At 42.9% G+C, this 13,268-nt stretch overlaps 1 protein-coding gene across 2 annotated transcripts in view; it reads right to left on the reverse strand.

The window, feature by feature from the left end:
- ZNF292 (zinc finger protein 292) overlaps positions 1-13,268 on the reverse strand; it is a 65,737-nt gene that overhangs the window by 40,591 nt on the left and 11,878 nt on the right. Inside the window, exons 1-4 of one of the 2 annotated variants that reach the window (XM_077304987.1) lie at positions 8,816-8,943; positions 7,988-8,078; positions 6,746-6,824; positions 5,301-5,436 (exon numbers count right to left, since the gene is read on the reverse strand). In XM_077304987.1, the coding sequence (XP_077161102.1) occupies positions 5,301-5,436 (136 nt within the window). In that variant the 5' untranslated portion in view covers positions 6,746-6,824; positions 7,988-8,078; positions 8,816-8,943. Of the gene's footprint in view, positions 1-5,300; positions 5,437-6,745; positions 6,825-7,987; positions 8,079-8,815; positions 8,971-13,268 lie in introns of those variants that run through there. The other variant, XM_077304977.1, reaches the window with a different exon arrangement.

Raw genomic sequence — 13,268 nt, forward strand, 5'->3', positions numbered from 1 at the left:
TCTCATTAGCCTTTGACCCAACCAATATCACTGACAAGATGGCATTTCAAAAAATAAACTGCTTATAATCAGGTATTTTGTGTTTTTTCCTTTTATTGAAAAGTACTTCTATATAGGAGTCAAGCCAAAAACAGTATCTAGATACCTTTTATCATTTCCAAGGATGAAGCCTTTCCTCAGTGGCTTTCCCTAAAAAACTATTCTTTCACAAAACATCAGTTTTGATATTGTTGTTGTTAGGTGCTAAGTCGTGTCCGACCCATCGCGACCCCATGGAAAATGATCCTCCAGGCCTTCCTGTCCTCTACCATTCCTCGAAGTCCATTTAAGTTTGCACCCATGGCTTCAGTGATTCCATCCATCCACCTCATTCTCTGTCGTCTCCTTCTTCTTTTGCCCTCGATCGCTCCCAGCATTAGGCTCTTCTCCAGAGAGTCCTTCCTTCTCATGAGGTGGCCAAAGTATTTGAGTTTCATCTTCAGGATCTGAACTTCTAAGGAGCAATCAGGACTGATCTCCTTTAGGACTGACCGGTTTGTTCGCCTTGCAGTCCAAGGGACTCGCAAGAGTCTTCTCCAGCACCAGAGTTCAAAAGCCTCCATTCTTTGACGCTCGGCCTTCCTTATGGTCCAACTTTCATAGCCATACATTGCAACTGGGAAGACCATAGCCTTGACTAGACGTACTTTCGTTGGCAGGGTGATGTCTCTGCTTTTTAGGACGCTGTCTAGATTTGCCATAGCTTTCCTCCCCAGGAGCAAGCATCTTTTAATTTCTTTGCTGCAGTCTTCATCTGCAGTGATCTTGGAGCCCAGGAAAATAAAATCTTTCACTACCACCATTTCTTCCCCATCTATTTGCCAGGAATTGAGAGGGCCGGACGCCATGATCTTCGTTTTCTTGATGTTTATTTATTTATTTATTTATTTAGATTTATGTTGAGTTTCAAGCCAACTTTTGCACTCTCCTCCTTCTCCCGCATCAAGAGGCTCTTTAGTTCCTCTTTTAAATAGGCAAGGCGACAGTATACAGCTTTGCCGAACTCCTTTCTCAATTTTGAACCAATCAGTGATTACATGCCCGGTTCTCACTGTTGCTCCTTTACCTGCATATAAGTTTCTCAAGAGACAGATAAGATGCTCTGGTATTCCCATCTCTTTAAGCACTTACCACAATTTGTTATGCTCCACACAATCAAAGGCTTTAGCATAGTCAATGAAGCAGAAGTAGATGTTCTTCTAGAACTCCCTAGCTTTCTCCATGATCCAGCGTATGTTGGCAATTTGAGCTCTAGTTCCTCTGCCTCTTCAAAATCCTGCCTGTACTTCTGGAAGTTCTCGATCCACATATTGCTGAAGTCTAGCTTGTAGGATTCTGAGCATAACTTTGCTAGCATGAGAAATGAGTGCAATGGTGCAGTAGTTTGAATATTCTTTGGCATTGCCCTTCTTTGGGATTGGAATATAAATTGACCTTTTCCAATCCTGTAGCCACTGCTGAGTTCTCCAAATTTGCTGGCATATTGAGCGTAGCACTTTTACTGCATCATCTTTTAAGATTTTGAATAGTTCAACTGGAATGCTGTCACCTCCACTAGCTTTATTGTTGTTCAGATTTCCTAAGGCCCATTTGACTTCACTTTCCAGGATGTCTGACTCCAGGTCAGTGACTACCCAATCATGGTTATCAGGGATGTTAAGCTTGCTCTTGTATAGTTCTTCTGTATAATTTTGCCACCTTTTAAAAATCTCTTCTGCTTCTGTGAGGTCCCTACCATTTTGGTCCTTTATCATTCCCATCATTGCATAAAACGCTCGCTTCATATCTCCAATTTTCTTGAAGAGATCTCTGGTCCTCCCTATTTTATTGTTTTTTTTCTATTTGGTTGCACTGCTCATTTAAGAAGGCATTCTTATCTCTTCTAGCTTTTCTCTGGAATTCTGCATTCAGTTGGGTGTATCTTTCTCTTTCTCCCTTGCCTTTCACTTCCCTTCTCTCCTCAGCTATTTGTAAAGCTTCCTCAGAAGCTTGTAAAGCTATTTGTAAAGCTTTTACCTCTTGTACAATGTTGCAAACCTCCGTCCATAGTTCTTCAGGCACTCTGTCTATCAGATCTAGTTCTTTAAATCACCTCTAATGTATATTCGTCAGGGATATGATTTAGTTCATACCTGAGTGGCCTAGTGCTTTTCCCAACTTTCTTCAATTTGAGCCTAAATTTTGCAACAAGAAGCTGATGATCTGAACCACAATCGGCTCCTGGTCTTGTTTTTACTGACTGTACAGAACTTCTCCATCTTTGGTTGCAGAGCACATAGTCAATCCGATTTCTGTGTTGACCGTCTGGTGTGGTCCATGTGTAGAGTTGTCTCTTGGGTTGTTGGAAAAGAGTGTTTGCTATGACCATTGTATTCTCTTGACAAAATTCTACCAGCCTGGGCCCTGCTTCATTTTGTACTCCAAGGCCAAGTTTGCCTGTTATCCCGGTTATCTTTTGGCTTCCTACTTTAGCATTCCAATCCCCGATGATGATAAGCACATCATTTTTTGGTGTTGCTTCTAGAAGATGTTGTAGGGCTTCATAGACCTGGTCAACTTCATCCTCTTCAGCAGCAGTGATTGGGGCATAGACCTGGATTACTGTGATGTTGAATGGTTTGCCTTGGATTCGAACTGAGATCATTCTGTCATTTTGGAGATTGTATCCCAATACTGCTTTTCCTACTCTTTTATTGATTATGAAGGCTACTCCATTTCTTCTGAGAGATTCTTGCCCACAGTAATATACCTGATGTTCATCTGAATTAAATTCACCCATTCCTGTCCATTTGAGATCATTAATTCCTAAAATACTGATGTTCAGTCTTGTCATATCTTGTTTGACTACGTCCAGTTTGCCTTGATTCATGGATCTGATGTTCCAGGTTCCTATGGAATAAAGTCTTTACAGCATCGGACTGTCTTTTCACCACCAGTTCCCTCCACAACTGAGCATCCTTTCGGCTTTGGCCCAGTCGCTTCATTCATCCTGGTGCTACTCCTACTAGCCGTCTGCTCATCCCCAGTAGCATATTGGACACCTTCCGACCTGAGGGGCTCATCTTCTGGCGTCCTATCGTTTTGCTTTTTGAACCTAGAGTTTTCATGGCAAAGGTACTGGAGTAGTTTGCCATTTCCTTCTCCAGTGGATCACCTTTTGTCAGAGTTCTCAGCTATGACTTGTCTGTCTTGGGTGGCCCTGCACGGCATAGCTCATAGCTTCACTGAGCTACGGAAGCCCCTTCGCCACGTCAAGGCTGTGATCCTTGAAGGGGTTTTGATATTGTATTCACATTCAAAAATCTAAATCAGTGTAGTATTTAGTATAATTTGGCCATTGGTTTCTAAAGGTAACAGGGATCCGGATCAATGGAAACTGCTACAATATTGATCAGGATAAATCTATCTAGATACCACTTTGGCCTGACCCCTATGTAGAAGTATCTTTAAACCACTCCTGCGGACCAGTCTAAATAAAGCGCTAAGCCTTAAGGGGGAGGAGATAGGGCGGGACCTGTCCGGGATAAAAACTCGGAAGGGTGAATCAGGAGCCGCGAAGAGGCTCTTGATTTGCACCTTCGAGTGGCACTCAAGGGCCAAGTGGCCAATTAGCTACTTGGCCCGTCCTCCGAGAAGCGGTCCGGCGACTCGCCCATCTAGCGAGGCGGCTTTTCTCGCCTGTGCGCTGCCCCTACGGTGAGTCCTCGCCCGTAGGGGAGTGCTCACCCGCTCCTTCCCCGCCGCCCATATGGCGACCTTGGCTGGGGAGGGGGGTGCCGCCCGGGGAGCCGCGTACTGCCACAGGGCCGGCCCCTGCGAAAGAAGCAGGACCGCCACATCAAAGACGCGGCAGGCCTGCTTCTTTCACTACACCCATGACGCCACCTTGCCCGGGGAGGGGGTTTTCCCATGCGCCAACAACCCCCCCGCTGCCACAACACCACCGCCCTTTCCACTCGCTCGCCGCTACACCACCCTTCTCCCCGGACGGCCCTACCGGGACACTAAAAACCACACCACCTCCACACTGCCTGCGCCCTCGCCAGTCGCCCACCGCCACGCCACCCTTTTCCCCACTCCCCCAGTCACCTTCCCTGGGGAGAGGCTGGATCAATTGCAGTTTCCAGGTCAAGGTCAGGAGGAAGGTCTGCATAGAACGAGTTGCTGTAATCCAGCCTAGAGGTGACAGTCACACAGATCACTCTGGCTAGGTTTTCTGGGGTTAGATAAGGTGCGAGTACTTTTACCTGGTATTTTGATATATGGTTTCAATATTTCTAGAAATTTCATTTCTCTTACCTTCACCTATATTTTTGTATTTCTCATCATAAATAGATTTAATTAGGGGTAAAAGCAGTTTATAGATTCTTTCCAAAATAACTATATAACCTATAGTAAAGAAACAGTTATATGGGGAGAAATGGAAGAAATGGGGTTGGATTCAATATTCATTCGGTATTTCCCTTTCCCAAAAAGTCCTTTATGACCCTGAGGCAATGGGATCCCATGAAGACTAGTAGGGAAGGAGGAATAAAATGGGCAGTGCTGACAGATGAAGGATGTTACCCTTTTCCCTGTCCCCACGGCAGCCCTTAGATTAGTATAGTTTGGACAAAACCCAGCAACTACGGGTTCAAGTTTACGTGACATTCTGTCAGATGGAAGGAAGCCACCGATACCTCCCATCAACAAGTGTCCTAGCTTTATCCAACTAACCATCAACCTTCAGTGGGGGCATGAACTAAATAGCTATTAATTCCCCTACTCCCTTTAATTGCTTTTGATTTAGCCTTAGTATTTATGCTGAAATCATCTAAGGCAAGCAACAATTAAATATTTGTAGCATCACTTCTGAGTTCACATCAGACAGGGAGCCTTCTTAGATCTCTAAGGACAAATGTAAATGAAATAAGTCACCCCAAAAATTGATGCAATTGATAACCCTTCTACACAGCAAGATTTATATATTTGCAATTCAGTGTGCTCCTTCTCAATTCCCCCAGAATCCAACGCCTGGATTGAGGATGTACCAAACAATGTGAGTATATTGAATATATCTTATCCAGTATACAGACTATAACTCATCTAGTCATAATTCTCCTATAGCAACAAACAGATTTTGTATGTTTGAACATGAAAAGAGGTAGTTGACCAATGGTAAGATTGCTTATTTCGTGACCACATTTCATAGAAATTTGAAGTTTAGATGATTTTCCACATTATAGTAATGCCCCCCCTTTCCTGCTAACGGTGCAACTTACCTTTTTCTTGATCCACTGGTTCTTGGGAAAGAATACTGCAAAGAACTGGATTGTTCCATATCCCATTTTCTTGGGTAAGAAGATCTAAACAATGTAACTGACAGCTGCCATTCTCCATCAACTTTGTATGAGACATCTGGGAAAACAAAACTAACACTGTAGTTACCGACTAAGTATATGTTATGTTAAATTGTATAAAGTTACAACTCTCGGCTATTAAAGAATATATGTAGGAATGCTTCTATGGATAACAACAGTGTTTCAGTCTGGAATCACTAGTGAGTACTGTTAAGCAAAGAGAAAAACAGAAGACATCTTGAAGGTGAATTCACATATAGATGATCTTGCCTTTTTGAACAGGGTAATGCTGCTTAGTCTTTATAGCTCCTTTTTCCCATACCCCCTCAAACACATACCCCCCTATCAGAGTGCATGAAAAAATTATGATGGGGCAGAGGAGAGAGCATGATAAAGTTGAAAACTGTTACTCAGGCCTATACAACAGGGATTCTGTTTTAAAGTAAAGAAAGGAATGTCTCATTTAAAGTAAAGAAAGGAATGTTGTTGTATGGAGCAAGCAACATATGGAGAGGTGATAGCCTTTGATCTCTAATAGCAACATTTTGGTTTCTCTTTATAAAGTACACTGAATTCTAGGGGATTGATTGGCTGTTTTGACAAAGGATTATCATTGGCTGTATTAGGCTGTGACACAATGTAACAGAACTTATTTTTGCTATATATTCCCAGTCATGTAAGAAGATCATAGTCTGACGAAGGGTGCTTGCACTCGAAAGCTCACTCACGCCTTGAATAAATCTTTGTTGGTCTTAAAGGTGCTACTGGACTCTGATTTTATTGTTTTAGACAGATGTGTGACATAATTTTGGTCCCCATCACTTTTTACCTGCAGTCTCTCCACTTTCCATTCAATTTTCTTGAGATGGTTCTAACCAAACATTTTTGGTGAAATCCTCAACATTAAACAAAACCCAAGGAGAAGAATAGACTGAAACATTAGAGAATAGCTGTATTACTGTAGGACGTTAGATGGTTTACAAAGAGATATTGTTTAACCTAACTGTTTTTAATCTAATTTGTGTACATCCTTGAGTCAGCCATAACCCAGCGATATAAAAATCCTGTTAGAAAGTCCACCCGCAGGCAACATCATAAGTATTCCGTATGGCCCAAGGAGAAATCCATCGTATCTTCTCTTCTCTTAATATTTTATAATCAAGGAGGCCATAGGTTTTTGCATTTGGACTAACTGAGTTTTAAAACTAAATTTTAGATTTTAAACAGTAATATAACTAATTCCTTTGTATTTTAATCTTTATTGTAAGCCACCTTGAACCCTTTTGGGGAATGGCGAGGTAAAAGTAAGTAAGTAAGTAAGTAAGTAAGTAAGTAAGTAAGTAAAAACAAACAAAAAAATCTCTCACCTGTATAAAGGACTGAAATTCTTTCCATTGATTTTCAGGCAGCTCAAGAGGCAAACAGAGCAAAAGTTCAGCACAGCTTCTGAAAAAAGCAAGCAAAGCTAACAGGTCAGTAGCTTATAATGTAAACAGAAACTCAGGCTCTGATTATTTATCCAGAACGACTGCTGGTGACTCACCAAGAAGGGTCCTTCTCCTTTGATGCCAGGAGAACATCTTGGTGGGTGTTTCCCACCTTTCTTAAAGAAAGGCAGGACAAACTGAACGTCCTGTCTCCCAGTGGGAAGCACCCTCCTCCAGTCTGGATACTCTGAGAGCTAACTATAAGAAGATTCACTATTATGCTGAAAACAATACTAACATCAACAAGGAAGAAGAAAAAACTGAAGGTAACACAAGAAGTATTTATGACTTTGAGACTAGGTTAATTAATGGTCGTTCTCCCTCTGAGTCAGGAGGACATCTTGGTGGGACTTACAAAAGCGGTCCCTTTATAAGAGTGAGTACGCCATACCAGGGTCTATCAGATGCTGCACTATTGTATGCCAAGGCATCAATTTTGTAATGCCATACAAATGCCAACAGTGTTGCCCACATGACAGCTTTTCAGACCTCCTCAACTGAGGCCCTCTTGGCAAGGGCAGCATTGGCCAGAGAACTGCTGGGACACTGGCCTTCCTTGGGAAGCCTCAATGATGCAGAACCATAGGCCGCTCCTGATAGGAGCCTGGAACATAGCCTTGTTAGTATTTGGTGGAGATACTCTCAGATTTCCTGGCATCTTTGGTTCTAAGTATACTTTTAGCACCCTGCATACGTCCGGTTTGTGCCAGTTTTTCTTCAGCCAATACTGGAATGAGGGAAAACTAAGCTCAGCTTTGGGCCTAAAAAAAGGGACTAATTTTAAAACAACCTTGTCTCTATAAAATATACATAGGTTTTTGTTAACCAATAGGGCCCCTATCAAGAGCCTCTTGTGGCTCAGGGTGGTAAGGCAGCCAGCATGCTGACTGAAGCTCTGACCATGAGGCTGGGAGTTCGATCCCAACAGCCAGCTCAAGGTTGACTCAGCCTTCCATCCTTCCGAGGTCGGTAAAATGAGTACCCAGCTTGCTGGGGGGTAAACGGTAATGACTGGGGAAGGCACTGGCAAACCACAACGTATTGAGTCTGCCATGAAAACGCTAGAGAGCATCACCCCAAGGGTCAGACATGACTCGGTGCTTGCACAGGGGATACCTTTACCTTTGGGCCCCTATCTCAGATATCTTCTTGGCTGTCGTAATGGCCACCAAAAACAAATGTCATCATGTTCAAACAGGGCAGGGAAATGGACCTGATGGGTTCAAAGGGGATTTCAGTTAGTTGACAACACAACACCACACTGACAACACCACACTAAGTAGGAAAGCTGTGTGTAAATCAGCCACTAAATCAGCCCGCTTGAGATCATGGTATGGATTTTTGGTGATCTATTTTCCTTTATATCACGTACCCTGCTCCTGTAGTTCCGCTCAGGCTGTCCCACTGTTTCCCCTCCCTCTCCCGAAGCATCCCTGGCCTCTGCTGGCCCATCGGGGACTAAAGGCACTCATTGTTCATCCTTGGACAAAAAGATATTGGCGCACCCCCTACAGTTGGCAGCGGTACCTAAACTGGCTGCCAGACCCTCTAGAGCGCAGGAACTGCTGTGCACCTTCTCCTGTGCTCTCTATTAGATATCAGAAGAAAGAAAAGGGTGAGCTGGTAAAGGAACCAAAGGGAGAAGGCTGAAGAATAAGGGCAGAATAGGCAGAGAGGGAATAAATGTAGGTTTGGAATTTGAGAGGGAAAAAGGAGTAGAGAGATCCCTAGTCTAGCTGTTCTCCCTCTCGAGGCAAGAAGAAGACTAGAGAAAGGCACTCCCCACTGGGAGACAGGAAGTTCAACTTGTCCTGCCTCCCTCCAAGAGAGGTGGGAAGCACTCACCAAGATGTCTTCCTGATTCAGAGGGAGAAAAAGTATTTACCACTAATAAAAAAATCAAGCAATTAAAAAAAACTTATACAGCAAAAACTAACAAAATATACTTACAGAGCTAAGCGTTCAAGCACAACAGCTACATTCCCACACTCAGAGGTAAGGTAAGGTTGTGCTTTAACAAAACTGTGAATGGCCTCTGTGTACACCTCCAGTAAGGGCGAGGGATCTTCAGATGTCTTCCACTTTTCTGCATATTCAAGAAGTGTCTATTTAGGAAAAAATATGGATCACAAATAGTGTTGGTAATAATAATTAACTACTATTTTCCTACTTCATTAATTATTTTTTTTTATTATTATTATTATTTAATTTTTAGACCGTCCTTCTCCCAATAGGTCTCAGGGCGGTTAATTAATAGATTTCTACTAGCACATCCACAAAGTACTCAGCACAACATATCTAACATTTCCGGAACCTGCAAAATGATTCTTCTCCCCATCAGCAAAAAGATATTCAAATAATTTACGTAATTTCTGTCCTCAATCACAACTGTAATACTGTATACAGAATTGTGAGCACTACCCTACACATAGCAACTCCAGACATTTCTTCTCATATATGAGGTTAAGCAACTATGAAGTCTAGCTATGACTTCTGGGAGTTGTCACAAACAATACAAGCAAAGAGCTACAATAGAAGAAGAAGAAGAAGAAGAGTTGGTTCTTATATGCCGCTTTTCCCTACCCGAAGGAGGCTCAAAGCGGCTTACAGTCGCCTTCCCATTCCTCTCCCCACAACAGACACCCTGTGAGGTGGGTGAGGCTGAGAGAGCCCTGATATCACTGCTCGGTCAGAACAGTTTTATCAGTGCCGTGGTGAGCCCAAGGTCACCCAGCTGGTTGCATGTGGGGGAGCGCAGAATCGAACCCGGCATGCCAGATAAGAAGTCCGCACTCCTAACCACTACACCAAACTGGTTCTCAATGCCCAGTACTTTGGTTTGCAGATTGTTCCAACCAGACACAGAAACATCATTTGTACTTGTAGAACAGCCAAATTATGCAGTCCCTTGCTTAAGAAGCATTTCTAAAACAGGGTTAGTTGGGAAGCCTATGAGACCTATCAATGGCAGGAGGAGGAAGTACAAGCTTTGCTGTCATCAGGCTTTCCCCTCTCTATTCTTTCTTTGTACTCACAGCAGTTGCTATCACTAGAGGTGATCCATAAACTACTCCTTTCCTCAATCAGTTTTTCCTCCTCCAATTCAAGAAGCAAACCACACCTTGACACTACAGTAATAACTTCCAGAATACCTTTTTAGAGTGATGCCAATGGATGCTCAAACAAAACCATCTTCAGCCTGCTGAAAAACCCTTTCAAAATCCATTGGAGAGAAAAATCACTATTGTTTGCTTTAACTTTGATAACATATCATTGGTTGCCTGTTAGCTTTCGGATCAAGTTCAAGGTATTGGTTTTGACCTTTAAGGCTATACATGGCCTGGTCCTACCTATCTGCAGGACCGCTTATCTCCTTATGAGCCCCACAGGGTTCTTCGCTCTGCGGGTATGGATTTGCTAGTTGTCCCAGCCCCTCAGGAAGTGTGCCTGGGTTCGACCTGCCTGGTGGAATGAGCTCCCAGAAGAACTGAGGGCCCCGATGGAGCTCTCAGGGTTCCAAAGAGCCTGAAAGACGGAGCTCTTCCACCAGGCATTTGGCTGAGGCCGGCCAGGGACCAGGGTAGTAAGATTGGGTCCCTCCCTTTCTTTTTGTAATCGGTACCCCCCTAGGATAACATTGCCTGGGATCACCTATTGGGACATAACAATTACAGGCAGATGAGTTGAAGCTCCGCTGGGGAGACTAGAGGATTGATAGTTGCCACCATCAACTGTATTGATTGTATTGGTTTTTAATAGTTCTATATATTTTTATAAATTTATAAAATGAGCCGGTTGGGCTGAGAGTGGTGGTATAGAAATTTAATAATAAATAAAATAATTAATTAAGATTTGTATAAGAATGTATCTCAGATTCTGCTAGTCATAATTACTTGGAACAATTTTGATTCAATTAACCTGAGAATACTGAAAAGATACACAAATTACTCTAGGCCATTATGTCCTATCTGAACTTTGCTCTTCTTGATCGGGAGATTAAATGCTGGGCATAACTATCTGTTCTAGAAGACAAGATTATGACTGGGAGGCACTGCTTTGCAATTGTTCCTGTTCTTGGAGATAGATCCCGGAAAGGTATTAGGAGACTAAAGAGTTCAGTTTTGCTTCCATGCTGTTTAACATTTACATAAAAATTTCTCAAGGGTCATCTGGAAATTTGAGGAAGGGCTGTGGCTCAGTGGGCGAGTCTCTCCTTTGCATGCAGAAAGTCCTAGGTTCAATCCCCAGCATCTCCACTAAAATATCTAGGTGGCAGGTGATGTGAAATATCTTTGCCTGAGGGCTACTGCCAGGCTGAGTAGACAGCACTACCCTTGATGGATCAACAAGGCAACATCATCTGGGAGTGTGATATTGCATTGCTTGTATGCTGATGACAGCTCCCTTCTCTCTGAAACTGAAGCGGTTGAATGGGAAAACTGGGTGAGGGTAATAAACTGGAGATCAATCCAGGTAAGTTAGAGATGATGATGATAGTGGATGATCTGATTAACTGATCACAAGAGGAAATCCACATTCTCGAGATTATACTCTCACCAAAGCGGAAAGTCACAGTGTTTCAGAGCTTAAGAGTTCTCCAGAATTAGCCTTGGTATTAGAACATCAGGTGGCTCTCATGGTAAGGTTGCAATTTACTGGGCTAAGCTAAACTCATTCAACAGTTGCTTTTCCTACTAAAATATAATATAATACTCCCATATACATATATGCCTTGATGACATGCAGAAAAGACTAGTAGAAGGCACTCCATGGAAGACAGGAAACCAAAGCTATTAAAAATGCTGCCACAAGTCTCCTTACAGGAGAAAAAAAAACATTATACCAGTGCTACAGTAACTGCATTAGCTGTACAATTCAAGATACTAGTGCTAAAAGGCTTTGGCCTAGAATATTCTTGAAGATCTCAACTCCTGTGTGTCACTCCCTCCCCACACCTGCTGAGATCTTCTCATGAAGCTCAAAACTCGTAAGTATGTGGGTAAGAGACTGACATCCACCAAAAAGAAAGCTTTTCAGTACTTGCTCCAGAGGTTCCTCACTTGCCCATTTTGGGAGAGAAAGACATTTATAGTCTCCAAAGCTTTTGGAACTGGTCCTGATCCTGATTTGATGTTTGACTGCTGTTATTTTAACCAGTGGTCCCCAACCCCTGGTCCAGGGACCGGGACCGATCCGTGGATCATTTGGTACCGGGCCGCAGTTCCTCCTCGTCCTCCTCCCCGGCTGCTGCCTCAGGGGCTGCCCTGCCAGTTTGACGTCGGCTCACCTTTGGTGCTCTCCAGCGGCCACCATGGCTGGGGCTTCCCCTTGGTGTGGCACTGTACAGCTGCTGCTGGCAGCATGCCCCAGTGGGTGGTGGGAAGTCAGGGGCACCGGCGGGAAAGCAAGTGGAGCAGGGGCTCATGTGGCGGCGGTGACATCCTTCGGCAAAAGACTACCCTCCCCGGGCCTCAGTAAAATTGTCAAGCATTGACCGGTCCCCGGTGATAAAAAGGTTGGGGAGCACTGATTTTAATTACATGTATTGGATGCTGATTTAAGACTCTGTAATTTTCTTTTGGCATTTTAATGCATTTTTTAAAGATCGTAAACTGTTTTGGGAGTGGTACAGAAACATGGTAAATAAACAAAAAGGTCTGTTGTCTGACCTACTGTAGCAAATCTGAAGGGAATCGGCTGAACTGTTTTTTGTTTTTTTTTAATGAAGTAGCATCTAGGAACGTCCCCTCTTGCACTTGTTTCTACAGCTGCTTCTCATATTTTGTGATGGTGGATGAAAAAGGAGTACAACATTTTAAGATGTTTACATTATGTAACCAAGCATACATTTGCCTTTGGAGGGCAGCTCTATCTGCTGGCCAATGGGAGGAGTATGGCACTATGGACTGTACAGACGTCCCGCTGCAAGGATAGAAAAAACTCCAAGAATTGTCTTAAGGTACTTGTTTTTAATTTTTGAAGCTATGCAATCTGGACAGACATACTCTAAATGGGATATAAATGACAAGGATAACTTAATCTGCAGGCTATAATATGTCCTGTCTGCCCCATGACTCTTGTTAGCTATTCATGTGTGTATGAAGTAGCATGTGGTTAGTGCAGACTCTTAGATCCAAATACCCTTTGGTAAAATCTGTCAACACTTAAAGAGTTTTTTTGATATATTAATGTCCTCAGAAAACAAGACCCTTAAACAAAAGAGAAAAAGCAGCTTTCAACAGGAACATTTAGTTTTACACAAAATTCAAGATAAATGATATTAAATCTCCTAACCCACAAAAGAAATGTTTTGAGGCATGAAGACTTTGACATTAAAGAGCAGCAGACAACCAAAAGTAAATCACAAAGTACTCTCCAAGCAAGCATTAAGTATAACAAAAAG

This window comes from Paroedura picta, chromosome 1, assembly GCF_049243985.1.
Source record: "Paroedura picta isolate Pp20150507F chromosome 1, Ppicta_v3.0, whole genome shotgun sequence".
NCBI lineage: Eukaryota > Metazoa > Chordata > Lepidosauria > Squamata > Gekkonidae > Paroedura > Paroedura picta.